The following is a 12,409-nucleotide window of genomic DNA, read 5'->3' on the forward strand; positions in this document are numbered from 1 at the left end:
GTTCCAAGAAAGAAAAGAACAATGTAGAAACTACAATCCATTGTTGCTCGATGATCTTAATTGGAGTAGTGAGTGGATGATTGGTGAATCAGAGGATGAATTAGTGCATCCTGAGAATGATATCACTTGGAGAGATGTTGATAGAGCACTTGGAGCATCTTCATCATACCAAGGCCATAATAGACCAAGGAGGGCTCCAGCATCTACCAGTGGAACCAATCTTTGCTATACCCGGCGTGGTAGGAGGGTTGAGCTTGAGGATTTGTCAGATGAAGAAGTGGATGAGATGAGTGAAGAGGATATTCGTGATGATGAAACATTGAGGATGATTATGGCATAGCTCCAGATGATGCAAGCCAGCAACAAAATGCAGTTGAAGAAGAAGATTTTAATTTAATTACTGATTTGGATTGAAAGTCTTTGAGTCTTAGAACTTTGACGTATTTTGAGTCTTTAAACTTTAAAGTTTTTTGAGTCCTTGAACTTTTAAGTATTTGACTTTCTTTGTTTACTAAATTCTTAGCATTTTAGTTTATTTTATGTTTTAGCTTCATTGAAGTTTAAAGTTTTTTAGAATGATTAAGAATCCCCAGGTTAGTCACTTCTCATCCATTTAATTTGGCATCTCGATTTTTACTTTCGATGTATTTTAATTCTAAGTTCTTAACTACTTCTTTAACAGGAGTAGAAATATAGTGGATGACCTTAGGGCTTAGGCACTCATTATGGCATCATAGAGGTAAGTATAATAAATACTTGTATATTTTATGTCTTCTTTTCTTTATATTTATAATTTTGTTTCATAATTATGTATTTATATTATATGTTAATATGTTAAGATGATTGATGATTGAATATTGATGATTCATGATTGATGATTGATGATGAATTGATGATGAACTTAGTTTATTCACTTTATTGATTTGTTTTCTTGATGAATATCTTACATTGGTATGAATATAAACATTTAATATTTATTTAGCATATGAGTAATAGGATTTAACTAGTATCTGAGTCAAATAGATTGGTTTTATAAAAAAAAGTACACAAGAACGCTTTAGTCAATAAGGCGACGCTTTATGCCCGCCTTATTGCTAAGGCGCTCCGACAGGCCCTCAAACGCCTTAGTCGCACCAGCGCTTTAAAAACTATGAGCTCAACAGCTCAGTAAGGGAAAATAGTATGAACACATCACAGGGCAAACAATCAAACCAGAAACAACGGATAAAACAAATAGTTTTAGTTTCTTAAACCACAATTTTAATAAAACACGGTTATTTAAAAATATCCCTTTTTATCACACTTTAGCCAGCACTGAGAGAAATAAGCTACAACCGCCCATAATACGAGAGGGAAACACGGCCCCCACAATCACACAATCACATTGTCGTCACCACTATGACTACATAAACACCACTATGCACAATGGGTATAAGTCCCGTGGCTCAACAAGACACCCCTCTCTAGTCTGGTACGGAGTATTCTATTTACCCTCACACACTTTCTCTTTTCACACTTTCACAAAATCACCGTTCATAAAATCATTTTCTTTAAAAAAACACGAACATATGTAAAATCTCCACATAAAAATCAACATCAATATACATCACACTAATAGTCACCTTCATCAAATATCAATTACTCCTATAAACTCATGTCACACATAAACACAATTCAAAAATTATAAGTCAGCACATATCAACGATACAAGCACACCAAACATCACATCATACAATCAACCCACACACTTGTGGTGTAATCCCACTATAATCCACTTACCCCCGTTTGCAAAAGTGTTACCCCCCCTTCGAGTCCCAAGTGTCCAAGATGTCCCAATCTGAAATTAGTAATAGCCTATCTTTATTACTATCTTGTCCAAGATTTGGGTCCCATAAAGAATATTATATGTGGTCCCTATGAATTGAATCCTAAGCCTTGATACGAAAAAATATTAGATTTAGGTCATATGGTTTGAAAAACCCTAAAAACAATTAGGGTCCCAAAAACCTTAAATATTGGGTCACAAGTAATTTGGGTCCCATATTGGGTCCCAAAAGAAGAACCAATAGAACCAATAATTTAAACCAAGGATAAGAGGACGCTTCATTACCTGGAGTGAGCTGAAAAATAGAGAAGTAGGCACCAAAATCCCCTTATTCTCCCATTGTTTCTTTCTTTCTTTTTTTCTCACGATTTTTCTTTCTTCCCTTCTTTCTTTATTTTTTCTTGCTTTTTTGTAGCCCACCGCCTTTGTCTATGTCTCTCTCTCTTTTCCCCCTCTCACGTCTCTCTCTTGCTTCCCCCTTTCTCTACGTCTCTTTCTCTTTTCTCCCTCTTTCACGTCTCTCTCTCCTCTCTCTGTTTTCCCCCTCACGTCTTTCTCTCTTCCTTATCTCTCCTCACTCACGTCTCTCTTTTCCCCCTCTTTCACATCTCTCTCTCTCTCTCCCACACTCCCACGGTTTGTCTAAAGAGGGTGGGGACCACAAAGAATGATTTAAAAATAAAAGAAAAGAAATTAATTAAATAAAACCTCCCTTATGACAAGACTTGAACCTAGGACCTCTAGATAGTCAAGGTACTAACTGCTAGGCTAACTCATTAAGTTATTAAATAAACCCTAACTTTAAATATTTAAGCAAGCATAGAAAATAACATAAAAAAGATATATATAGTTGTCCATGTAAGGGCATTGCTCCATGCATAGTTGTCATGGCGGTGCCTTCGACACCACCTTGGCATCCAGGTTGTTTGCCTGGTTCTTAGGCGACTGTCGCCTTATTGCACTGCATGTCACCTTAGTTTTTGGACTTATTATGCCAAATATCATTTAAGTAAATAAGAAAAATATCACCTATTTGAATCTAATAAAAATAATTTAAAAATCAAATTTTCCAAAAGGATAAAAAGTAAACTCCCCAGTCCAAGAACAAAACTAGATTTATTATTACAGGGGGCGATTTTCAACTTTCAATTGCTGGGGTTTTTCTCAATTTTGAAAAGTTTATAAATCTTATCATGGTAAAACATTGCTAAAACCAAAAGTCTGGTAAAATAATCTTTTAAAATTATTTTCATTCAGGCAATTTTAATAACATTCGCGCACTTTAAACTAAGTTTGACCAGAACATAACTTTGTTATACAACTCAAATTTAAGTAATCTTAGACTTGTTGGAAAGCTGGTTTTGTGCTATACCTGATACAAAAAGTTTCATGTAAAAATAAAATCATTTGGCCAGTAAAAGTTACTATAGAACCAACAACAATTCTCTAAATGTTGATTTATGACTTAATCTTGATCTTTGATGAGTTTTTTTTTTGGTGAATAATTTAATTCATAATCAAAGGAGAAAGACCATACAACCCCTAGAGAGTGGAGGTAGGAGAAAGAAGACAGAACAGAATCTTAAAGAGAATCCGGGGTCCTAGACACATAGCTAGAAAGCTACCAGGAAGTTACAATATGATCATTTCTCGGGAAAGAGGAATAAGAGGAAACTTTTGAGATCTTAGCTTTAACATAAAAAAAGATGGAACGCCAAATCTTTCTAAGAGACCGAGAGTTGGCGGTCCCTTTTCTATGATTCCTCTCCATCCAGATCTGGTTGATGGTCCCAAACAAAAGAAACAAGAAGAGGGCCATAATGATGATCCTATGATCATTTTCGCCCTGCCCGATGATGCAATCCTTGCCCGCGGAGCTACATACCGAAAAAAAGAAAAAAGACTCTTATTACTTACTTTAAGAAGAGAATCGTTGGTTTGACCAACAGACTACGTGGGAAATACGAGATCTAGACAAGCTGATACATGTTTTCCCCTTGATATCCATCCAAATCCATTCCCTGTGGAAAGGGAGAATTCTTCTCGAAGAAGGCCAACACTTCGAGAGGACTAGACTCCTAATGGAATGGGAGATAAGGCAAGCAAAAAAGAGATGCTCAATGTCCTCCGGCTCTGATCCGCAAAGATAGCAAAGCAAGGAGATTGGGGTCCTTCGATGAATGAGGAAGGCCTGAGTGGGCAGGCAATTTGTGAAGACTCTCCAAGTCGTGAAGCTTTGCCTAGGGATATGATGCTTGAACCAGATTAGCTTGTGCCAAGGGGTGGAGGAGCTTTGAGTTCAGACATAATCTCAAGTAGCCTTTGCATTGAAAATCCCAGAAGGGGAATGGGTCCAAAGAAGAGTGATGGGGTAGCTTTAGGGAAAAGAGGAAAAATCGCACAAGAGGGGGAAGGGAATCACACAACTCACGAATTCACTACTTTTAAATAAAATTCACTATAACTAAAACATTGAGTATATGCAAGAATTTAAAAGAAAATAATAAGACTCCTACTTAAACTCCAACACTGAAATAGGCTCGGTGACTCCTACTCTTACGTATCATATCCCAAAACAAATATGATAAAATAAAAGACCTATTAATAAACTAAATTACTAACAGTCCTTGTTGAACCAAAAACATGGGTTGGACCAATTTTTCTTGACCCTTAGCTTCCACAATCGGTCATGCTGGTCCAACCAGGTAAGCGCAGCTGTATCTACATCAACTCTCCTCCTCTGAAAAGAACTCGACTCCATCGAGTTTGGATGGGTCTAAGAATGCTGTCAGAGTCAATGCGCTTGATGAGAAAAATACCAACTGTCCTATTGAGCTTGAGAGGTGGAAGATCCTTTGCTGGAAGGAACTTCATCTCAAGGCCACCATGCTGAAAAGAGTATGTATTCTCAAATCCACAATGCTTAGCTTTCTTGTCGAACAACCATGGGCGCCCAAGAAGAATGTGACAGACTTTCAGAGGGATAATATCACACTAAACCTGATCAATCAGTCCACCAATGGAAAACGTGAGCAAACACCTTTCATGAATTTTCAGATTATTGTCTTTCACCCACCCAACCTTATAGGGGTTCGGATGAGGCTCAGTTTTCAGACCCAACTTGCGAACAGCATCTTCAGCAACAACATTTGGACAATTGTCGGGGTCAATCACCATATTACACAAACTATCATTGCATCGCACCCTGGTCTGAAATATACTGTTACAGCGCCAATCGTCCTCCTCGGGAATCTTCTGTGTAGTCAAAAGAGGACGGATCACATAAAACGGTTGAAGTTCACCATTATTGTCACCATCATTAATCTCATTAGGCTCACGATCACATTCAGACTCCAGATTTACTATTCCCATTTTTGGTTGCTCTTCGGGTACATAAGGTATAAAATTGTCCTTGTCGATGTATGCAAACAACTGGTTAGGACATTGATTAGTTTGATGCCCGTACCCCTTGCATTGGAAACATTGAATAGCCTCCTTTGGAAATACTGAGTTTCTGTCATAACCACACTGAGGTGAGGAGTATGGATGAAGATGACATGTCTGAATCACACCGAGGTGGAGAATATGGCCGGCTAGGTCGTGAAGATGACATAGATGAAGCACTAGCCTGTGGTTTGTTGATTGACTTTTCTTATTGAGATGACAGTGGCTGAATAGAATTAGGACCCCTAGGAAAAGCATCTATAAATGGCCTCTGATTGTATAAACGTTTCAGACTTTCCTCAACCTGATTTGGTACCTAGACAACATCTTCCATTGTAAGCAGTCGGCTAGAGGCAAGGGCAGCAATAATTTCAGGGAGCAAATCATTGCGGAATTGTTCCACCAATACTTCTTCATCCCACTCAAAATCCGAACGAGTAGCCAAATAATAAAACCTAGCAACATATTCTTCCACGATCAAATTCTCCTGTTTCAACTGTGCAAACCTGAGATGCACGCTTTGCTTGTAATCAGAAGGTAAGAATCTTCGGTTCATGACTTCATGCATTTCAGCCCAAGTAGTGACTAAACCAATGCCTCGGGTTCAATTATGTTGTTGTTGCTTGATCCACCAGACTCGGACCGTGCCATTCAGTTTAGCCTCTGCAAATAGGATCTTTCGGGCCTCAGTCAACCCGTACCATCTGAAGAACGTCTCTAAATTGTGAATCCAATCAAAGTACAATTATGGATTGTTATCTAATGCAAATTAATAACCAAAATAGGCTTGTTTTATTAGGAATAAGCCTAAGGTTGGGTTGTATATGTGTTGGGCCTTCAGTCCATGTGGTTTGGAGTGTATTAGGCCACTTTTATGGGTCCAAATGAAGAGCTCTAAGATTGAGTACGAGATTACTAGTTAGTTTCCTTTTTTCCTTAGTTTCCTTTTTAGTTGAGCTTTGATGGGGTTATTTAGTTTATAATTTCAGTACCTAATTAATTTCTAATTTCAGTACCCAGTTAGTTTCTAATTTCTTATTTCCTAGTTTCTATTTTTAATTTTAATAACTAGAGTTGTTGTGTTTATTTAGTTTCCTATTTCAGTTTTGGAAACTAAAGGTAGTTTCTATTTCTTGTAATCACCCTACCATTATTATAAATAAAGAAGAGCTCTCATCAGTTGAGTCACGATTTTATGAATGAAAAAGCTATGTTGATGTTGCCCTTCTAAGTTTGCTTTGTGTGTGATCAAAGTGGTGGTCTTGTGTTTGATCAAGGTTAAAGGAATTGTTGTTTGATCCAATTGACTCTTTGCGGCGTGAAGTCCAAGAGGTCTCTTCTGGTTTTCTTCTTCTTGTTTTCAAGGTTATTTGCAAGGCTATTCATATCAGGTAAGAGATCTTAACTGCTGCTGAGTTCTGATTCGGGAAATTTCAAGTTTCTCTCCTGCTGCCCTTATATTGTTCTGAAGATCCAGCCATCCAATGGCTCTCTTTTTTTGATCGAGTGTTAAGATTATATAGAGGGGAACTCGACCTTAATTTAAGGTTCATCAGACCAAGGAATCTGCAGTTATGGGATTTCTCCCTATTCTGGACGATCCTAATTTCTGCCCAGATTTGCTAATCGATTTCTGTTGGGTGTTGCTGATTAGTTGATGATACTATTCCTCATTGATTTGACTTCATTAGTTGATGATGTCAGTCATATATTCCCTGCTGTTTATTCAGTTACAAAATTGTTAATTTCTGAGATCGATTCTTTGATCTTTAAATTGTTATCAGTTTGGTTATTGTTCTGTTATTGGAATCATTAGGTGATCAATTGGTTGTTCTTCTGATTAAAAGATCCTAAAGATGAGACTTGGTTAGACTCCCTACCCTTGTCTACATTATTATCTCCATAAAAATCAAGGACATCCAATCTTGCTGCTCTTTCTGCTCCATCATCAAATCTACCAATTCCATATGGTGGTGGAGGTGGTGGTGGCGGTGTATGAGGTGTTGGCGGTGACGGATCCTATGGAGTGGTGTTGGAGGAATCCCCAGATTGAATAGGACTTTTTCCTCTATCTGCTGCCACCAAACAATCAATAGAAGCTTGCATGGATCTCATAGAAACTTGCATGGATTCCATCATTGTCTTAAGAGAAGTGACATCAGTAGTAAGAGCTTCAAATTTTGCATCAGTTTCTCCTTTATAGGAGTTCAGATGTTGAACAACTTTACTGTTGGCTACCATGGTGGAGATGGGCAAGATTACACTCAAATATGATGGTAAAATAGTAAATAAAGGAGGTTTAAAAGCAATGGCAGAATTGTAAATATTGGAAAGTTCAACTTGAAACACAAAGTGGGGTATCACGTATAGGGGGAGGGGTATAATTGGAAGTAATGAAAAAGTATGGGATAAAGGAATTAAAGGATAGAGAGAGGGCAAAATAGGAAAATCAGAAATTAGAGAAAGTAAAAGACAAAAAGGCTAGGGTGGGGCTTTGTGTTATCGACAAAAGGAGTCCTCCTTCCTGGAGACGGAACTAGACGGAGAAGAAGGCAGAAGCTCGACGACCAGCGGTGGATCGATCGAACCAGGTATGTTCCTCTCTCTCTTCTTCTTCTTATGTTTCTCTTTCTCTTCTCGTCTACTAATTCTGTCTTCTCTCTGCTACTTTTTTTTTTCTCCTTCTCGTCTTCTGCTTCTCTCTTCTTCCCTTTTTTCTGGTTTCTCTCGCTGTTGCTTCTCGTCGACTTCTCTTTCTTCTTCTTCTTCTTCTTTTTTTTTTGGTTGTCAATCTTGGTAGAGTCGAAACAGAGAATGGGGAAGGGAAGAACAAGATAGAAGGAAGAAGGGGAATGGGGACCTTTGGCTCTTATACCAAATTGATGGGGTAACCTTAAGGCAAAGAGGGAAAATCGCACAAGAGTGGGAAGGGGAATCACACAAGAGTGGGAAGGGGAATCACACAATGCACAAATTCACTACTTCTAAACAAAATTCACTCTGACTAAAACATTGAGTATATGCAAGTATTTAAAAGAAAATAATAACACTCCTACTTAGACTCCAACACTGAAAATGACTCCTACTTCTCTTACGTATCGTATCGTATCCTATCCCAAAACAAATATGATAAAATAAAAGACACTAATAAACTAAATTACTACCAGCCCTTGTTGGACCAAAAACCTGGGTTGGACCGGTTCTTCTTGACCCTTGGGTTCCAGAGCCAGTCATGCTGGTCCAACCAGGTAAGTGCAGCTGTATTTGCATCAAAGAGTGTCACACCTCGAGCAACCAGAGGAGGGAAGCACAAGCAAAGCAATGTCTTTGATGAGTTAATTTGGCTTAATATTGATTTTTTATTATACAAGGTATATGTAGCATGCTAAATAATGTTAGAAAATGGTGAAAATAAAAAATAATACTTAGTGGCCTTGTCGCCTAAGCACTTCAGCAGCCTTCCAATGCCTTGGTTCGCCTTGTCACCGTGACAACTATGGCTCCATGGATGTAGGCGCTTTGCCGAACCACATATATGTTGTGTGTGCCTGCGTTACTTGCTATAAGTGTATTGGAGTGTTGTGTACGTTTTCAGAGCAGGCGTCCACAGTTTGGTAGACTTGGGCACTTGTGGTTGCAAGGTGGATGTGTATATGAAGTGTATGTGATTGGTAAAATTCGGAATGCCCCAGCCAATGAGTGAGTGCATGTGCCAGTGCCATCTGTGTAGGGAACCTAAGGTGGAGCATTGGGAAATGTGTTGGGAAAATTTCGCAAATTTTTTGAAGAACTTGCTTCAAACCCCCCCAACCTACGAACAACAATAAGGGTATTTTAAGGAAAAAAAAGTATACATAATAGTCATCAAATAGAACCAGTAGAATACTAAAGTTGGAGAATTGGCTTTCGGGGAAAAGTTTCCCACGATGCCAAGGTACTATTTCCTGCTCACATGGGGTTCTCTATTTCTCTCTTCTACTCTAGCCATGTGGAACCTATGTGGATGATACCATTCTGCAATTGGTACAAGAACAACTCAGCCTTTTCCTAACTAAATGAGATCTGTGACATGGAACTATTAGAGGGTCAAAATAATAATAAAAAGTAACAGGAAAGGAACACAGCAACACCCAAAAAAAAAATCCCAATGTAAATGGGGTCGGCTACATGAATCCTAGCCCTCCAAATAGCTCTATTCGAGGTCATACTAGAGTCAAGACCTAAACTCTACATGTCTTTTCTCAATACTTCTGTTATGGTCATTTTAGGCTTGCCCCCGACTCTTTTAGGTCCTTCCATTTGAATCTGATCACTCTTCCTTATTGGTGCTTCCCAAGGCAGCACCAAGGCCTCCATTGAACGTCAGCATATCCACACCCTCCCCCCCCCCACACACACACACTGGCATCGTGGGGAAACCTTACCCTTGGTGTTTATATAGAAAGTAAAGAAAGAAGCGAGATTTTATTTTGTTGGGATCCCGCTCTGGCATTAGGGTTTTAATTACATAGATCAGGGTCAACACCCCCCCTTCTCTTTTGAGTGGGGGAGGCAAAGAGAAGAAAGAGGCTGGTTCAACCAAACAATTGCACACCCTGGGCTGCACTTATAATTGACCAAGATTGCAAAGTGTAGCATTTGACCTCAATGTCACAAAGGGAATGTCAAATAAAAGAAAGAAAGCACTATTACAGTAGAGAACAGCACGATGTCCTTGCTCGTATACTAACAAAATGATATGAAGGATCAATATGTCTAACAGGACCAACACAAATCCCTTGGGGTAGTATCGGCTGAGCTTTAAACATCTCTATGTGAATTAACATTGAACACATCCCAGTTCATTGAGCTTCCCATTCCAATCCAGATCGGGATTTTCCAGGAAAAATACAGTCCTCATTCCCTTTGAAATTATGACTGACACAGTTCAACAGAAAGAAAAAGATACAAGAAATGTATCACACTTACAGTATGGAATGGCACATTATCCTTGCCCATAAACTGATATAATTCCACATTTGAAGGATTCTTCCACCATTTGCTCCAATCACTCGTATAGCATGCAGTAATTGAAACATATCCAATTGGAGCATCAAACCATACATAGAAAACCTACAATAAAGTAGGGTGCAGGCAATCAATTGGTCAACTGTAACCATAAATAAAAAAATAAAAAAGAGAACAGTAAAAGGGGTTCTAACAAGTTTTCAAACAATAAAACTTGATGTAGGCCTTACGCATAAGAGATGAAACATCTTAGGAAGAAAAAAATACACAAACTGCATCAATATTATTTACCTTGTCCTTATATTTCTCATGAGGAACAGGAACTCCCCACTTAAGGTCCCTGGTAATACACCGTTGTCTTAATCCTTCTTTTAGCCATGCATTTGTGGCTTGAATAGCATTCTGACTCCAAGATCCTTCCACTGACATTTCGTTGATATACATCTCCAGCTGATCTTTTAGCAATGGGAGCTCAAGAAACAAATGCTCCGTATCCCTGATACGTGGAGTTGTCTGACATACCTGCACAACAGACAAGACTCCTTTTCAAGAAGTGTACACTTGTAATCCAAAGAATCTCAGTTACATTAACTTTAATGTGAATTCTAGAAAATCGAATGAGCAAGAAAAATCGAACCCCAGTAAATAAGGCAAAATGATGTACCTTGCATTTAGGATCCTTTAGTTCTGTCGGATTCAACATCTTCCCACATTTTTCACACTGATCCCCTCGTGCAGAATCATAATTACAATTTGGTGTGGGACAGGTACCCTCCACAAAACGATCAGCTAAGAAACGTGTACAAGTATCACAATAAAGCTGCATTGCAGTCAAAAGAGCAGTCAACAATGCTTCTCGAGCAGTTCTGGTAAAAATTCAAACTAACAGAAGACTGTGACACTGTCTGAGCAATCAAGAAAAAATTCAAACCTGCTGCATAGCATTTTCAGAGAGCCAATTGTTCTCCAACAACTTCTTGAAAATTGCTTGACAAATTTCAGTCTGCTCCGGAGTAGAGGTGCGCCCAAACTTATCAAAACTAATGTCAAACCATTTGTATACCTCTCTGTGAATTGCATGGTACCTACACAGCCCATAAACATGAGTTTGTAGGTATTATTTGCCGTATATAGCCCAATAAATATGGCAAAACTCCACCCCAATCCCATCAATCTTTCTCATACTGGGTTCCTTTTATATTTCAAGTAATTAACCACATACTTATCAGAAATTAGTCAACTGCAAAATTCTACCATATTGTAAGATCACATTGGTTTAAAGACCAGATTTCGTGTGAATAATATAAACTTATAAGAGACCATATTTGAAGTAATTAATCCCACATACTTATCACAAATCTGCTGAGGGTTGCAATTTTCTTCCATGGCTTTGGTCTCTGTGGCAGTTCCATACTCATCGGTACCGCAGATGTATATAGCGTTGTAACCTCTGAGACGGCAGTAGCGAGCGAAAACATCAGCACTTAAAACACCTAAGAAAAAGAAACCCAATAGAGCAAATCAATTCACAAAGAGACCAAATTTGAAAATACAGAGACAGAGACAGAGAGAGAAACAGAGAGAGATGAATACATCCAATGATGTTGCCAAGATGAGGGACGTTATTGACGTAAGGCAATGAACTCGTAATCAATATGTTCCTACGGCCTTCGATAGGAACCTTGGGAGAGGCGTTCTCCATCTGCGATTTCTGAGTTTTGTGTTTGGAGGAAAGAGAAATAGTTGCAATATAGGATTCTGGTTTTCTTCTTCGGACAGTGAAGATGGGGAAGCGCCCTCAGAGGAACCGAACGAGAGCTTCAGAGTGAACGGAGTGAGAATGAGAAGTTAAGAGAGTCAGAGAGTCTGTTAGGGCACATCAGAAAACGCATTGCTGACGTCAAAGGCGCTCTGGTGGTATTTACATAAACTAATTCCATCCTGCCACGTGGAAGGGAAAGGGCTAATGGGGACCATTAACTAGAGGACGTGGCCAGTAAGATTAAGCAAAACACGATATATGTCCCCGGGGTAAAGATGGGAAGGCAAATTCACATGACCCCTCCCTCTCTCTCTCTTAAGTTTTTTTGTTTTTGGGTAGAAACCCTCTTTCTCTCAATTAGAGGTGTAAGT

General features: G+C 38.8%; 1 protein-coding gene across 1 annotated transcript in view; it reads right to left on the reverse strand.

Annotated features, from left to right (window-relative positions):
- LOC122088892 (probable methionine--tRNA ligase) overlaps positions 1-12,163 on the reverse strand; it is a 31,695-nt gene extending 19,532 nt beyond the window's left edge. The window contains exons 1-6 of the mRNA XM_042658254.1: positions 11,870-12,163; positions 11,625-11,769; positions 11,208-11,361; positions 10,941-11,096; positions 10,568-10,798; positions 10,238-10,381 (exon numbers count right to left, since the gene is read on the reverse strand). Coding sequence (XP_042514188.1) covers positions 10,238-10,381; positions 10,568-10,798; positions 10,941-11,096; positions 11,208-11,361; positions 11,625-11,769; positions 11,870-11,978 — 939 coding nt within the window. The 5' untranslated portion in view covers positions 11,979-12,163. The remainder of the gene's footprint in view (positions 1-10,237; positions 10,382-10,567; positions 10,799-10,940; positions 11,097-11,207; positions 11,362-11,624; positions 11,770-11,869) is intronic.
- Between the last annotated feature and the right edge of the window lie 246 nt (positions 12,164-12,409).

This window comes from Macadamia integrifolia, chromosome 9, assembly GCF_013358625.1.
Source record: "Macadamia integrifolia cultivar HAES 741 chromosome 9, SCU_Mint_v3, whole genome shotgun sequence".
Classification (NCBI taxonomy): Eukaryota; Viridiplantae; Streptophyta; class Magnoliopsida; order Proteales; family Proteaceae; genus Macadamia; species Macadamia integrifolia.